Source organism: Rhincodon typus, chromosome 6 (assembly GCF_021869965.1).
Source record: "Rhincodon typus isolate 14 chromosome 6, sRhiTyp1.1, whole genome shotgun sequence".
NCBI classification, from domain to species: Eukaryota; Metazoa; Chordata; class Chondrichthyes; order Orectolobiformes; family Rhincodontidae; genus Rhincodon; species Rhincodon typus.
The window spans coordinates 40,651,113-40,666,352 of NC_063337.1; the positions used below are offsets into that span (position 1 = coordinate 40,651,113).

The following is a 15,240-nucleotide window of genomic DNA, read 5'->3' on the forward strand; positions in this document are numbered from 1 at the left end:
TTTACTCTGTTAATGATACTATATAAATTCAAGTAATTTTTGTTGTTGGATTGCCAGAGAGAAATGTGAATCCTTCCCATTCTGTACTTTAGTGTGTTAATAAATTTGCTTTTGTTTCATTTTTGGAAATAACATACTTCGTATGGGGGGCATCGTTGGCTTTAAAGATCAAATTCAGTAGACTGTTTTCAAGAAATGAATGAAAAGTTGAGATTTTTTTTCACTTTAAACTTTTGTCTTTATGTTTAGTCCCAGTTTCCTTTTATATCTAGTCACAGTACACTTTATTTGTATACTCTTACAGAATCTAGAGTATTGATTACCATGAGGAATACTTTCTTGATATAAAGAGTTAGGAAAACAAATTCTGCATTGATAAATTGATTGGAAAATTAGCAAATGATTTCTGTTCTATGTAGCAGAATTGTCACTTTGTGAATTTCTATTGGTTAAACACTATTCCTGCAGGGGCAGGGGTAGAAAAGGCAATTTCTGCATTTGAGAAAATAGCAACAATTCAGTCAAACATAAAGCTGAGTTAGAATTTGGGGCACGGTGTGAGAAATTATTCTTCTCTTGCACTTGTACTCTTTGTTAATCCTGCAGTGATGCAACTGTGCCACAAAACTAGTCAGAGACATTTTCAATGGCCACAATATAAAGTAGTGAAGGTTAGCTCGGTTGGCTAGATTGTTGACTTATAATGCAGAGTGACACCAACGGCATGGGTTCAATTCTTGTACTGACTGAGGTTAGCATGAAGGTCCCACCTGTTTGACCTCTCCCTTCACCTGAGGCATGGTGACCCTCAGGTTAAACCCACCACCAGTTATTGCTCTCTAATGGGAGAGCAATCAGGTGAGACTTTACCTTTATTATATAGACATTGCTTGAATTTTCACACGCATACCATACATGCTGACAGAAAGCAGGGTGGGGACACATTAAACTGGATTTTCAATTCCTTTCCCTGTTTCCAGTATCGCTTATGTGGCATATTGGGAGAGTACATAAGGCCGTAATGACACCCTCTTACTGTCAGTAATGTGTGTTTTATGCTTGACGTTAATCAACCTGTATAAAACAACCACCCAACTAACATTGAATACAGAATTAAGTTTAAAGAGCAACAGCAAATACAATAAAAATGTGATAAAATCCCAATACCTACTATAAACTATTTCCTTATGAGAAATTCCTGAACATAAGGATATTGCTAATTATTTACCAAAAATGAAATTTTACAGTTAATTCCTCATTGTCATTTAACAAGCCTTACCATAGGTAGCTGAAGCATTTTTAAATTTAGCTCAGTATACAGTCTCCTTGTCTCACACTGGAATAAACACTGGAGCAGAACTAAATAAACATGAGGTGTATATTTACACTTGACTCTGGGAACTCCTTATATTTTAACCCACTCTCTCTCTGTGAAATTGAGATTCGGCTTGCAGGCTCAAACTTGTTAACTTGACATTAGTGCATAAACCATTCTCCCTTCTGATCAGGACTTCATCTTTATTTAGGTACGAGCTTTTCTCCAGAATGCACTGAGACCAAGGGAAATGTTCATTATATCTTGTCGTTAAAGCTGATTTAGCAATAAGAGATTAAAACCCCGGATTGATGAAATGTGGCTGTTTTACCCTAACATGGAAACAAAGAATTTCTGAAATACATCCAATTTTGCAAGTGCTGCCTGGACACACCCTTCCCTATCATGCATCCTCCAGCTCTATAAGATATGTGAGTTTCTGGCACGGATTTTTATTACTCACACATGGAAGCTGAGAGTTGCCTAGGCCAGAAGCTCTGGATATTCTGTCTACATTTCTTGTTGTGTCTCTCCTTGCAGCCCTCCTACTGCTGTTCTCAGACAATGTTGCGTTGGAATCCAGCGTTAATTTCCTATCCACGTGTTTACATGCTGCTGTGTTTGAAATAGAAGACACATTAAGAAGAACAAAATAGTTGCAAATCACAGCTAATAAACTTATGTTTACATTTATTATGCACAGTAACTTAATAATTTATGATTAAACTCATAAAAGCCAGATGGTGAATCTTTCACTAAGCTAAATGTTATATTTGGCATTATGATTAATCTGTGTTGTCATAGCATAATATAAATGTACTGGTATAAGGAACTGCAGTTACAGGGGAGGCGATGACCTAGCATATGCACTGGACTGTTAATCCAGAAACCCAGGTAATTTTCTGGGGACCTGGGTTGGAATCCTGCCACGGCAGATGACAGAATTTGAATTCAATAAAAATCTAGAATTAAGAGTCTAATGATGACCATGAAACCATTGTCGATTTCCAGAAAAACCCATCTGGTTCACTAATGTGCTTTAGGGAAGGAAATCTGTCTTCCTTGCCTGGTCTGGCGTATATGTGACCCCAGACCCACAGCAATGTGGTTGACTCTCAGCTGTCTCTGGCCAATTAGGGATGGGCATTAAATGCTGGTCTAGCCAGAGATGCCCACATTCTGTGAAAGAATTTTTAAAAAATGCAAGTGATAATTTAGAATTAGCTTTATCGTCACATGTACTGAAATGAGAACAGTGAAAAGTTTACAAGTTGCCACTTATGGCGCCATTTTAGGTATGAAGGTGCCTAGGTACAGGTTCTTAAGTACAAATACTTAGGGGCAAAAATAGAAAAGTGTTCATCTGATAGCAGACCAAATGCTCACAATTCTGATATGGAAAATGTTATGTACAGGTTTGTTGATACTGTGACTACGACTATTTCTTCATCTCTCTCCCTCTCTCTATCTCTCTCTTCGCGCCCCCCCCCGCAACTTCCCTTCCTCACCACGAAAGAAAATGTATCTTGCTAATGCTATAATGTATGAAACAAAAGAAAGTCATTTGAAAAACAAAGTATTTTGATGGGGAGACAGTGGTATCATAGTAATGTTATGTTACTGGCCTAGTAATCCTGAACCCAGGCTAATTTTCTGGGGTCATGATTTTGAATCCCACCATGGTAGATTGTGAAATTTGAATTCAATAAGAAAATTTTGCAATTAAGAATTAGCCAAATGGTTTCCATTTAACAATTGTTAATTGCTGTAAAAACCTGTCTGGTTTGCTACTCTCCTTTTATAAATCTGTAACCGTTCCTTAGTCTGGACTACATGTAACTCTAGACCAACAGCAATGTGGTTGACTCTTAACTGACCTCTGAAATGGCTCTAATAAGCTACTCAGATTAAGGGACAATTAGGGATGGGCAATAATTGCTGGCCTGCTCACATTATCCACATCCAATGAACGATTTTTAAAAAAAAAATAAGCTTTCCATTTCTGTCTGGATGTCAGTTAAATGTGAAATTGAATTAATCTGTCTGATCTCCTGCATCCACAAAAATATGAAGAATTATTGAAATGCATAATGACAATAATATGGATAATAAATTTTTTTTGGATTTTCTGGGGAAAAATACATTTGGCTTAAGTGCCCAGTTTAACCTTTTTTCTCTGTATACTACTGATAATTGGTTTCAATTATAGGGAGATCAAGAAGAAAAATCACGACAAGTTATGGTTGAAAGGTATAACAGGTCAATGGTTTGAAGAAATAAGGAGAGCAAAATTTAAAGATCAGACTGACTTAACCCAGATACTTAAAGGGTCCCATACCTGGAATCTGAAGAAGCAAAATAGGACAGGTCAGTAAATTATTTGTTATTAACAAAATTTGACAAAGACCAAAACAGCTTATGAATTTCTCTTGGCATGAACTTGTAACATATTCAATATATGAAGTGATTGAAAACTAAATTTCTTTTCAGCCTTAATAAACTACATTGTTCATAAAAATAATCACCATTTTCTTTATGACAGAATACTTAAAGGCATTATTATAGTTTTGAAGAAGAGTCATATTGGACTCAAAATTTTAACTCTGTCATTCTCTCTGCACAGATGCTGTCAGACCTGCTGAGTTTCTCCAGCATTCCCTGTTTCAGATTTCCAGCATCTGTAGTATTTTGCTTTTACTTATCAGTTTATTTTTCATAAGAAAACAAAATAAAATATATCAGCTGTCACAACTACCAGAAAAGTCCAAGCTTCTATTTTGTAGAGTTGGAAATACAGCTGAGAATATTTACTTTGTTCAGTTTTGGAAATAATCACAGAGCTGAAAGTAAGGGATATGTTTAAAATTTTGGTACAAACTGCAACAGAGGAATCAATTGCCCAGTTTGTCTTTGGTTGTCCTTTAAAATGTATGTTATTAAAGCTGCTATGGTAATGTCATTTATTGTCAATTGTCATGCGTCATTGTTTGATTCAAGGAAATTTTAAAGTAGGAAGAAAAGGATTTCCCATTCATATAGAACATAGATGCCAGAAAATGGTTTCCATCAAATGCAATTTCAGGAACGCAGTTTGGAAACACTTCAACAAACAAAGGATATAGTAGAAGTTTGGAACTCTCTTCTGCAAATGACAGATGATACCAGATTGCTAATTTTGATCTGAAATTGATTGGTGTCTGTTAACCATTAGGTATTAAGAAAAATAATGGGAACCACAAGGAGTTGGTCTCAGATCAGGCATGATCTCATTGAATGATGCAACAGGTTTGAGAATTTAAATGCCCTAACCTGTCTATGTCTGATGTATCATGACATGAAGGAAAACTCATTTTTCACAGCTAAGATCTGGAATGCAAAAGAAACATTTGCAGGGCAAAGGTAAAAGGTGGGACATTGGGGCTTGGTGATCTGCTCTCACAGTGATGTCTAACCTCTTCAGTGGTACCTTGAAGGCATTCATAAAGCATTTCCAACATCTGCCTGAGAGTCCCTGCCATGATCAACTTTCAAGAGGAGCAGTTGCTTCTGGGTTCTGGTGTAAGGAATTCGATCGACATGTCCTGCACAGCAGAGCTGCTGTTGCGTGTCTAGCACTTCAATGCTACACAAGTTGATTTAGGAGAGGACTCTGCTATTGGAAGACCTCTCCACCCACTGGATTTGGAGGTAACTACAATGCATGTGACATGTCATTCATACCCCTGACACCAGACTGGCAAAGCAACTGCCCTCTAAAGCATTGGCAATATACCAGCAGTGGTGCTTTTGCAGGATCCTCCAACTCCAGTGACAGAAAAGGTGAACCAACAGCAGTGTCCTCTCCCAAGCCAAATTGTCCAGCAGTGAAGTACTAATCACTGTACTTAAAAACTGTAACATATCCAACTAGGACAATGACTCCTCAGCGTCATTTGGGCTTACATCAGTCTGTGGTTCACTTTGAAAGATTCACAATGAAGAGTGAGCATTTTTTAGAATACTTTTAATAAGGAAGTCGAAAATCCGATCATTTGACTTTCAATATGTATCTGTTGTTAATCATTTAACATAACACTGGGTAAGCAGTGCGTGGCAATTCCCAGAATTGGGTTAAGTATTGACAACAGAATGACATTGTTGACGCAGAGACATTACTTATAAGTAACTCTCCTTTTCAATATTTAGTAATGGAAAAGTCTTGCAGTTTTTATTTAGGATTTTGAATGTTAATTTTTGCCATTTGAAACATCAAAAGGGAGGCTTGAAGCATCAATTTCTATGGTCGTTTTCATTAAATTGTTATGTACCAAGGGATTATTTATGTTTATTTAAGCAGCCACATGTTTACTTATGCCTGTAATGATATATTGTTGCAGTAACAGATTAATCTAATTCTAGTCACATTCTTACTTTCATGTGACATAGTTCTGGTTTTATGATCAGTCGCAGGGTCAAGGTTTGGATTTCAGAGCATTTCACCAACCTAGTCGGAATGTGAACAAATTGTCAATTTGCCCAAGTCTGAAAGAGTACTCTACTGGACAAACTAGTATTGTCACATGGCTGTATATCATTTTCCTTTCCTGAGCTGTAGTCCTTTTTTCTCTGTTTTCACAATGTCCCTTTCTCAACAACAACAACTCACATTGTTTTGCTACATCAATGTGAGAAATAGGAGCAGGAATAGGCCTTTCAGCCCTTAGATCCCGCTCTGCCACTCACTGAGATCATAGCTGATCTTTGACCTAAACTTGATTTTCTTGCACTTTTTCCATAACTCAAGATTTTATTTATTCACAGAATGAGAGTGTCATGTTTTTAATATGTAGAAGTCTATCAATCCTCAGCTTGAATATAATCAATGACAGAACCTTCTAGCCCTCTGGGAAAGAAAATTCCTAAGATTCACCACTCTCTAAGTGAAGAAATTTCTCCTCATCCCAATCCTAAAGTGCTGTCTTTATTCTGAGACAGTATCAGTCATGGTAACGGCACGTTAAGTCTGTCAACTAACATTGGGGGTGCCTCACTATACTTAATAGCTTCAGTTTTAGCCACTACCCCCCAGCTACTGGAAGCCAGATCTGGCAGAGAAATGGAGGGGCAGATAAATTTGAATCATAGCAGCAAATTAGGTAGGCAGGTTGCAGATTGTATTTGAGTACAATTTTCCTGCTGCTGGTGGCCCACAGTGCCTTGTGGATCACCAGACTTGCATTGCTAGAACTGTTTGAAACCTAACCAATTCAAATTACCATGTTGACATTTATTGCAAAGGCCCTGAAATTCAAGAAAAAGGATGACTTACTACAGTTGTACCTTTTAAAATCATGAGAACACACTGTATTTTAATACACAATAAGACCCAAGTTCAGGTCCCACCTGCTCTAGATGTGTGTAATAACATTTCTGGACAGGTTGATAATTAAATATTTACAACTCTTAATAGATGTTACATATTGTATTTAGGTTGTCCAGAGATCACACAGTTTTGCTGTTAGCAATAAATAGTTATTTAATTACTGCTATACTAGTTTTGAAAATTATAATTTAGTAGAATTTAATGTCCAGTTACATGGGAATAATACTTTGCATTGACAGTGAATTCTGACTGTTTTGTGATCCATTAATGCAATTAACATCTGCTTGTTTCTCTCCCAGCTTTAGGTGAGTTGAAATTTCTACAAGCAAAAGACTGTCCACAGAGCAAAAATGGGGTCAATCATATAAAATTGTCAGGTAATTCCAGGAAAGATGACGATCTAGATCCTGTTTCCGGGCCCACTGCATCTTCTGAATCTGTAAGCCAAGACATCCAGTCTCACTCCGAACAAAGCCAGTAAGTTTAATTGATACAGAGTTTATTTCTTGATCATTGTGTTTGCTATTTAAAATACAGCCGTAACTTTAAATAGTCATATAAGTGCTGAAAGTCTGACATAAAACTATAAATATTATAACTATCCAATATATCAATCAGCATCTAAAAGAGGAAGATAAGTGTTTTTCTAATGATCCAATGGTAGAGAAATCCTGATTGGCCAAATGGTCTAATTCTGATCCTATGTCTTATTGTCTTATGATCTAATAATATAAACCATCTTTGTGTTCCACCAAACTTGCTTTGGAATGATGGGACTGTCATATGAAGAGAGATTAGGTAAACTTGGCCTGTATAATCAGAGTTTCAAAGAATGAGAGGTGATCTAATTAAAACTTACAAAATGCTAAAAGTGATATTGTGTGGGATGTAGATAAGCCACTTCCCCTGCTTGAAGAACCTAAAACCAGGGGACTCAATTTAAAAATAAGGACAATGCCTTTTTGGTTTGAGATGAGAAAATTTTCTTACTCAAAGTGTTGTGAAGCTGTGGAATACTGTACCCACAGGGGCCTGTGGAAGCTTAGTTGTGGAGTATGTTGAAGGTAGAGATTGGGATGTTGAAAAGGCATTGAAGTGTTTGATCATGTTGAATGGCAGGGCTGGCTTCATGGGTTGAAAGGCCTACTCCTGTTCGTATGCTGATTAAGCTGCTGTGCTTTTGCGTTCTGCTGCTGGATGGCACCAATGCTAACACCTTCTGTTCCTCACTGTTCATTCCAATCACAACTTGTTTCTGGAAAGCTGTTCTTCTCCCGAGGCACAATCTGAATTCCACTTCCTGCCTTTATCTGGCCCTGTATCCAAGCTCGGAGTTGGCAGTTGTACGTGATTCCCATAGCGAAGTTTGCTCTGGGGAATTAACAATGGACCCTCCTAGAAACCATGGAACTGTGTTCCCTGCCTTTGTTGAGACTGTAATGGAGACAGAGCAGGCTTGTGCTTATGGTGGTATGGCATCAGATGTGAACAGAATCTACACAGACAGGAGGTTCCTGTGTTGGGGTTTAATTCTCCCAAAGTAATGCCACTGGAGGCCACAGAACTTTCAGCAAGAACTCTTCATATGTATAGCTTCATCTACACACGTTGGCTTCACATTTGGTTCAAGCTTCTGCTCCCTTCCAGCTCAATCTCTACTTAATCATGTGACTCTTACATTTTGTATGCTTCTTCTGTTAAGCCCATTGCTGCCACTCCTTCCACTTTTCTGACATTTCAGACTCACCCACAAATGGGGACAGAGCTACATTCAGACCTGGGCTTTACTGCTGAAACTCTACTATCAAATTATAGGTCAGTAGTTTTATATTTCCAAATTGAGAGAGACATATAAAAGTTCAAATTGTGTCAAAGTCAGAAAAGCAAATTGTTTTCTTATTCAAATTTAATTTATTTTGAGAACAAAAAAGTTTTTAAAAGAGAGAAAGTCTTCTGGTAAACAATTTCTGGCTGGCTACTGTGTACCTTGGTTCTAATGGGTGGAGGATAGAGTCACAGGAGTTATTGTTGAATAAACAGGGAGGATACAGAATTTAATTGGTCATTCAAATGGGAAAGGAGCAGATTTAGAGGTTGCAAGAAAGAAAGTGTGTAACTTGGATCTGGTGAAAGGATGTGTTGGGAACAGGGGTAAGGAATGGGATGGGGAGTCACTGAAGGCTGCATCCTCTTCGTAAACTCCAATCTAAAAGCGGTATAACATGAGTTCATCATGCCATTGTTCAAAGAACAGCAAGGGAGTTATCTCTGGGAATCATAGCCTTTATTTATTCTTTACCAAACAAAAACAAGGCAGACTAATTAGCCATTTATTCAACTTGTTGTTTATGGACCTGGGGTTCTCACATTTGCATGCATAACAACAATAACCACACTGCAAAAGTAATTAGACAAACAGCAAACTGGAAGAACACAGGAGTGAAGAAGAGTAATAGCCAAAGTGTTGACTGCTCCTTTCTTCCAGATGCTGCCTGGTCTGCTGTGTTCTTCCTGCCTCCTGTTTGTCTACTTTAGATTCCAGAATCTGCAGTTTTTTTTGTCTCTGCAAAAGTAATTAACTGATTGCAAAATACTTTGGGATGTCTTTGGGATGTAAATTATGTTACGTAAACACAAGTTTGTTCTTACTATATAATGTTTATTTTTGGTAGATGCAGTAACTACAAATCATTACGATTGGAAGCACCAAATATGTTCCAGCAAATTCAGGTAATGGCTTCACTAATATTTTATAAATGAGTAGAACAAACACCAGAGCAATTGTTTATGTTGTACTTTGAGATGCTTTGTTTACAAAGAAATATTATATCCTTAATTTTTTACAATATTTATATATCCTTAATTACTACACAATTGAATATTTCCACCTGTTACTAAACAATTAAAGGCATGAATGAAAGCAAAACTTAGGCAACGAGTCCAGACAGAATCTGGCTCAATCAGGTTTCCACCTCTCTCAACTTGTCTTGACAGATTGGTCTGCTCCTGTGAGGAGGCAGAATTCTGTCATCCCTAAATAAGCTGGAAGACAGTTTTGAGGCCATTTTCAAGTGGTGCTCAACCTTCTCCAGGAAATTTTACAAAACTTGTACTAAAAACCTTAATTTGAGCAGGCATAATCCATTTTTAGAGCTACTGAACACCAAACACCAAAATGACTAATAAAATGGCTGCCCTTTCTGTGCGTGCACAGCCAGGACCAGTGACATCAGCTGGCTGTGACAGGTTTCGTGAAGTGCCCTACATGCATTGCTAGTGTTACAACGGTGTGTGCACAGTGATGCCCCAACTTGTTTCACACTGTGCCTTGGTCACTCCCTGTCATCATCTTTTATTTCTCTAACATTCTGTAGTGTCCTTGTCACACCCAATATGACGTGAGTGGAGCAATAGCTGAATTTGATTTTGTGAATATGGCCTTTACTTTTACTTCCCAATAATCAAAATCTCAACAGTCTCAATGTGGACTTCACTAGCTTCAAAATCCCCCCAGCCCCAACCTGATCCCAAGACCAGCCCCCTTCTCATCCTCGCCTCCTTGACCTGTCTGTCTTCTCACCCACCTATCCGCCCCTCCCTCCTCACTGACCAACCCCCACCCCCACTTCCTATCTATACTCACCTCTACTAGCTTCATCCCCACCTCTTTGACCTGTCCGTCTTCTCTCCCACCTATCCACTCCACTATCCACCTTCTATCACTGCTCCCCCGTCTATTTCAGAACCCCCTTCCCCTCCCCCATTTCTGAAGAAGGGTCCAGACCCAAAACGTCAGCTTTCCTGCTCCTCTGAGGCTGCCTGGCCTGCTGTGTTCATCCAGCTCTACACCTTGTTATATCAGAATATTTATGCTGCCTCAGCTACTTCGCCTCATGTCTCAGCTCCTCACATCGATTCAGTTCATGATACAGGCATAAGTTGGTCCCTCATATTGTCTGTTTGCATGTTTTTCCTCCTGTTGTTTTTGTACCAAAATTGGGAGAATAGTCTCACAGGTGATTCAAACAATGACTTGATGTATTCAGACTCTGAACAAAATCTGGGCAATATCTAGGCTTGTGCTGACAAGTGGCAAGTAAGATTCCTACCACACACATTCCATGCAATGACCATCACCAATAAGAGATAACCTAACCACTGCCGCTCAACATTCAATGGTGTCACTGAATCTCTGTCTGTCAACATCCTGGGAGTTACCTTTGTCCAGAAACTCAACTGGACCTGCTCCATAAACACTGGTTACAGCAGCAGGCCAGAAGCTAGGAATACTGCAGTGAATAACTCACCTGATGACTCCCCAAAACCTGTAAGACACAAGTCAGGAGTGTGACGAAATACTCCCCACTTGCCTCGATGGGTGCAGCTCCAACAATTCAAGAAGCTTGACACTATCCAGGACAAAGCAGCCCACTTGATTGGCATCCCAACAACAAACATCCACTTCCTGTACCACCAACGCTCAGTAGCAACAGTGTATACTAGGTACAAGATGCACAGCAGAAATTCACCAAAGATCTTCAGACAGCACCTTCCAAACCCACAACTACTTCCATCTAGAAGGACAAGGGCAGCAGATACATGGAAACAAACCTGCAAGTTCCCTTCCACGCCATTCACAATTGTAGCTTGAAAATATATCGCTGTTCCTTCACTGTCACTTTGTCACAATCCTGGAATTCTCTCCCTCATGGCATTGTGAGTCAACCCACAACAGGTGGACTGTAGAGGTTCAAGTAGGCAGCTCACCACCACCTTAGGGGAAACTATGGATGGGCAATAAATAATGGCCAGCCAGCAATGCCAACATCAAATAATTAAATAAAAGAAACTTACAGAATCATACACTACAGACAAGTCCTAGACTCTAGCATCACCATTCCTGGGTAGACTCAGCAGAGGTGGCGGCACAGTGGTATACAGTCAGGCAAGAGTTGCTGTCTTGAGTCCTCAACATTGACTTCTGATCTCATGAACTCTCATGGCATCAGGTCAAACAAAGGCAAGAAGCCTCTTACTAGCTACCACTTACCATCCTTCCTTAGCAAATGTTGAAAACAATTTGTAGGAAACCCAGTGGGTTGGCAAGAACATTGAATGGAGTCTGGATGACAAAAGCACAGGATGGCGATCACCAAGTGTGGCTCAGTAATACCACTACTGACTAAGTTGGCTGTGTGCTAAAAGACATAGCTAACAGGTGGGACCTGCAGTAGCTGGTGAAGAAACCAGCAAGAGGAAAGCACCTATAAGATCTTGACCACATAATCTCCACAACAGTTCATATAAATTGCAAGGATATCTACTTAATCACTTAAGACATATTGACTATTCTGTGAGGGAATCTAAATCGAGCAGTACTGTTCAATTAGGTGAAAAATATCCATTTTTGACATCATGACAAGATAAAAAATTTCACTTGTTCACTCTTGAAACCCAATCTCAAAAATTCAATAAAGTCTGTGTCCTACTACATTGGGAGTTTCTTGCAGTGAAAAATGACTGAAAAAATTAGACCCAGCTGATACACTGATTGCTGAAGAACTCTGAATGGGACTGGCCCAATCCCATCCTACTTATTGAAATCTGTAAATAAACCCCTTGGACATTGGGTTAAACTTCTCAATGTGGTCACATAACACAATTCTTTTCAAGAAGAACTGTTTACTTTTTCACAGTGCAGTATGTAGCATGCTTATGTAGAGACTGGATGACTGCAGAACCTTCCACACACGGAGAACTTAATCACACCTTCTTGATGTCTTTATTGTTAATCAAAAATGATCAAAACACACTAAAGCAATCACTTATATGTATGGGCTGAGGGAAACAAGGTCAAGATCTAGTAGGTTTTATTCCCTCTTGTTGATTTCCTCAACATTTGCTAATATAAATGGGGAAGCCTATATTTCATCTGCGAAAAAAAACAAAGGAAAAGCTTTCAGTAGAGCTGCACACATTAACAGCATTACTATACTACAGAATTAAAAGCACTCAAAAGACATGGCAGCAGAAATAATGTCAAGATGATTTCATTTCAGAGATAGGCCAAATAGAATACAGTTGGACATCTTGGAGAAAACAATTATTATAATATTGATTAGCTTCCAAATTAGATACCAAATCAGAAACTGAACAAGTACATATTCTCATTTTATAAAATTGGGAGTGTAGTTGATGATGTTAAAGCTTGCCAAGGTGTAAAACAAGCAACGTATACTTTTGATGAAGGTTGGAAGGCCTATAATAATTACTTCAACCTCAGAATAAATAAAATTCTTGAAAGACCAAGATCTAGTAGAGTTAAGTATCCAAGAGACCCCATAGATAATTTTGTAAATGATCTCTACAAATTTGCTGAAAATTTGACTGTAGACATTTAAAGTCAGTTCATAAGACAATTTTTGTTGTAATTGTTGATGAACCTTTGTCAGCTTTAATTGAATCAAATAAAGATTTGACTCAAGAGAACCAGTAAGATGGCAAATGAAGGAAAAGTCTAGAAGCAGCGTAGACCAATTCTAAGAGGAAAAGGTCTATTCAGTACAAAATTTTTAAAAACGTATGTGACAAACCAGTAGAGCAAAATGGACAAAATCAAGAAACAAGCAGTCATCGTCAACACTGTGAAGCAAGAAAATTCAAAGGCACAAGCAGTGTGCGGCTATTAAAAAAGTATGTTTTATCTGTTAAAAATCACTTTCAGAAAATGTGCCGAAGTGGACATAGTATCAGAGCAACAAGAAATCAAATAGCAACTGACACAAAAGTTCATGAGGTAGAACAGACTACAATAGAGAAAAAGCCAAAGGTATTTCCAGGGGAAATAAGAGATCTAGACCTAGCCTTTTGATGTGAATTTATGTCAACAGCATCTCACCAGTTTTAAACTCATTACTGGGACTATTGTCACCATATTATCAGAAAGTCTGCTATGGTTGAAGAAACACTGTTTACAGCTGAAAGCAGTGCAACTACAGGGTCCAGGAGAAAATGAAAAATATGCTACAAGCTACTTTGAAACACAAGGGATGTCAGATGGGTAGAGAACAAATACATAATTCACAATTATGAATTCTCACTCTTGAATAGCAGTGTATATTTGGTTCTCAATTTTCTTAAGTGGTGGAAGAAGTCAGTTAGTTAAAGTCTGTTAAGAAACCACTGCTCAAGGACCATTCGGTTAAGGAACAACCAATAAAAAGACAACTGGTAAAATTCTCTGCAAAACTTGACAAAAATGATACTTGGTAAGATTCAGCTGCATATAACAAGGACACACAGCATCCCTAAACCTTGGGAGGTATACAGTACCCTGCTTCCGGGCAGATAATGACTTTATACGTTTATGCATTTCCGTATTCTAATCAAGGGGCTTAACCTTGATGCTTATTTATATTTAGTGCTTCTCTATCATTGTGTGTCTAGTAATTCATCTTTAGCTTTCTGCCTTTCCTATCTTAAATAGCTACTACGATCGAATTATCTTAGTAGCTTAACTTGCCCATCTCACATGCTCCAACACTCCTCAGGGCAAAGATTTTGAGGGTAACTAAACAGATGTTATGCCACTCATAATAGGTATTCTTTAAAACCAGTTCAAAGATCTTACGACATACTCTCTAGAGTAGATGGGCCATGAATCCAGGCCTCCTGGCTTAAAGTTTAGACACCATCACTGTGCTACAAGAGCCCTCTTGCCTTGTATTTATATAGATAGTTTTAATCAACCCATTCAGATACACTGTGACCCACCTCTGGAGCAGGTGAGATGTGAACCCAGACCTCGTGGCTCAGAGGTACTTATAGCTCACTGCGCCACAAGAGCACTCACAGCTCATTTATATATTTACCAATTTTAGGTGACCATCAGGGATGCTAGGAAATTGGTTCTACCTAATTGAGCCTAGTTGCACCCATGTTACATCCATAATTGGGTATATTGATGTCTAATTTCCCATCCCAAAAGTTTTACTAAAGGGGATAATTACTGAGCTAAAGATAACAAAAAAATACTTCAGGGGAATTTAGCAGTAATTTGTGAATAAAAGAGTAAAGTTTAGAAACTCAGATAAAGGCTCCTGTGACACAATGTTAGTGCCCCTATCTCTGAGCCAGGAGGCGTTAGTTTAGGTCCCATCTGATCTGGAGGTGTAAACTAATATGTCTAAATAGATTGATAGAAAATATCTATAAATTTAAATGTATATTTCTACCTTTAAAATGTGTGCTTTTTTATATGTTGTTAATATAGTCTTCAGGATATCAATTCTACATTTTAAGACGTACATTCTGAATAAACAGTATTGTTTAAGAGATTATAATTTATCTCAGGTACGGTTGAAGGCAGCAGCAGTTCCCCACGTTGAAAGAAAAATGCATGTGTTTCGTGGCTTTAGTAAACAAATACAGTCTAACGTCCTCAGTCAAGACTTGGAAACAAATAACATTGATGGTAAGTAAAAGCAGTTATGATATAGTTAAATTATGACACACATTCAATATTTTACAATTACGAAATAAAATTTTATGATGTTTCCAGGAC

The 15,240-nt window shown here is 38.2% G+C and overlaps 1 protein-coding gene across 1 annotated transcript in view; it reads left to right on the top strand.

Annotated features, from left to right (window-relative positions):
- The window catches only part of LOC109937345, a 35,358-nt gene that overhangs the window by 9,678 nt on the left and 10,440 nt on the right, over window positions 1–15,240 (top strand). Inside the window, exons 2-5 of the mRNA XM_048598359.1 lie at window positions 3,525–3,682; window positions 6,977–7,154; window positions 9,350–9,407; window positions 15,030–15,150. Of these exons, the coding sequence (XP_048454316.1) occupies window positions 3,525–3,682; window positions 6,977–7,154; window positions 9,350–9,407; window positions 15,030–15,150 (515 nt within the window). The remainder of the gene's footprint in view (window positions 1–3,524; window positions 3,683–6,976; window positions 7,155–9,349; window positions 9,408–15,029; window positions 15,151–15,240) is intronic.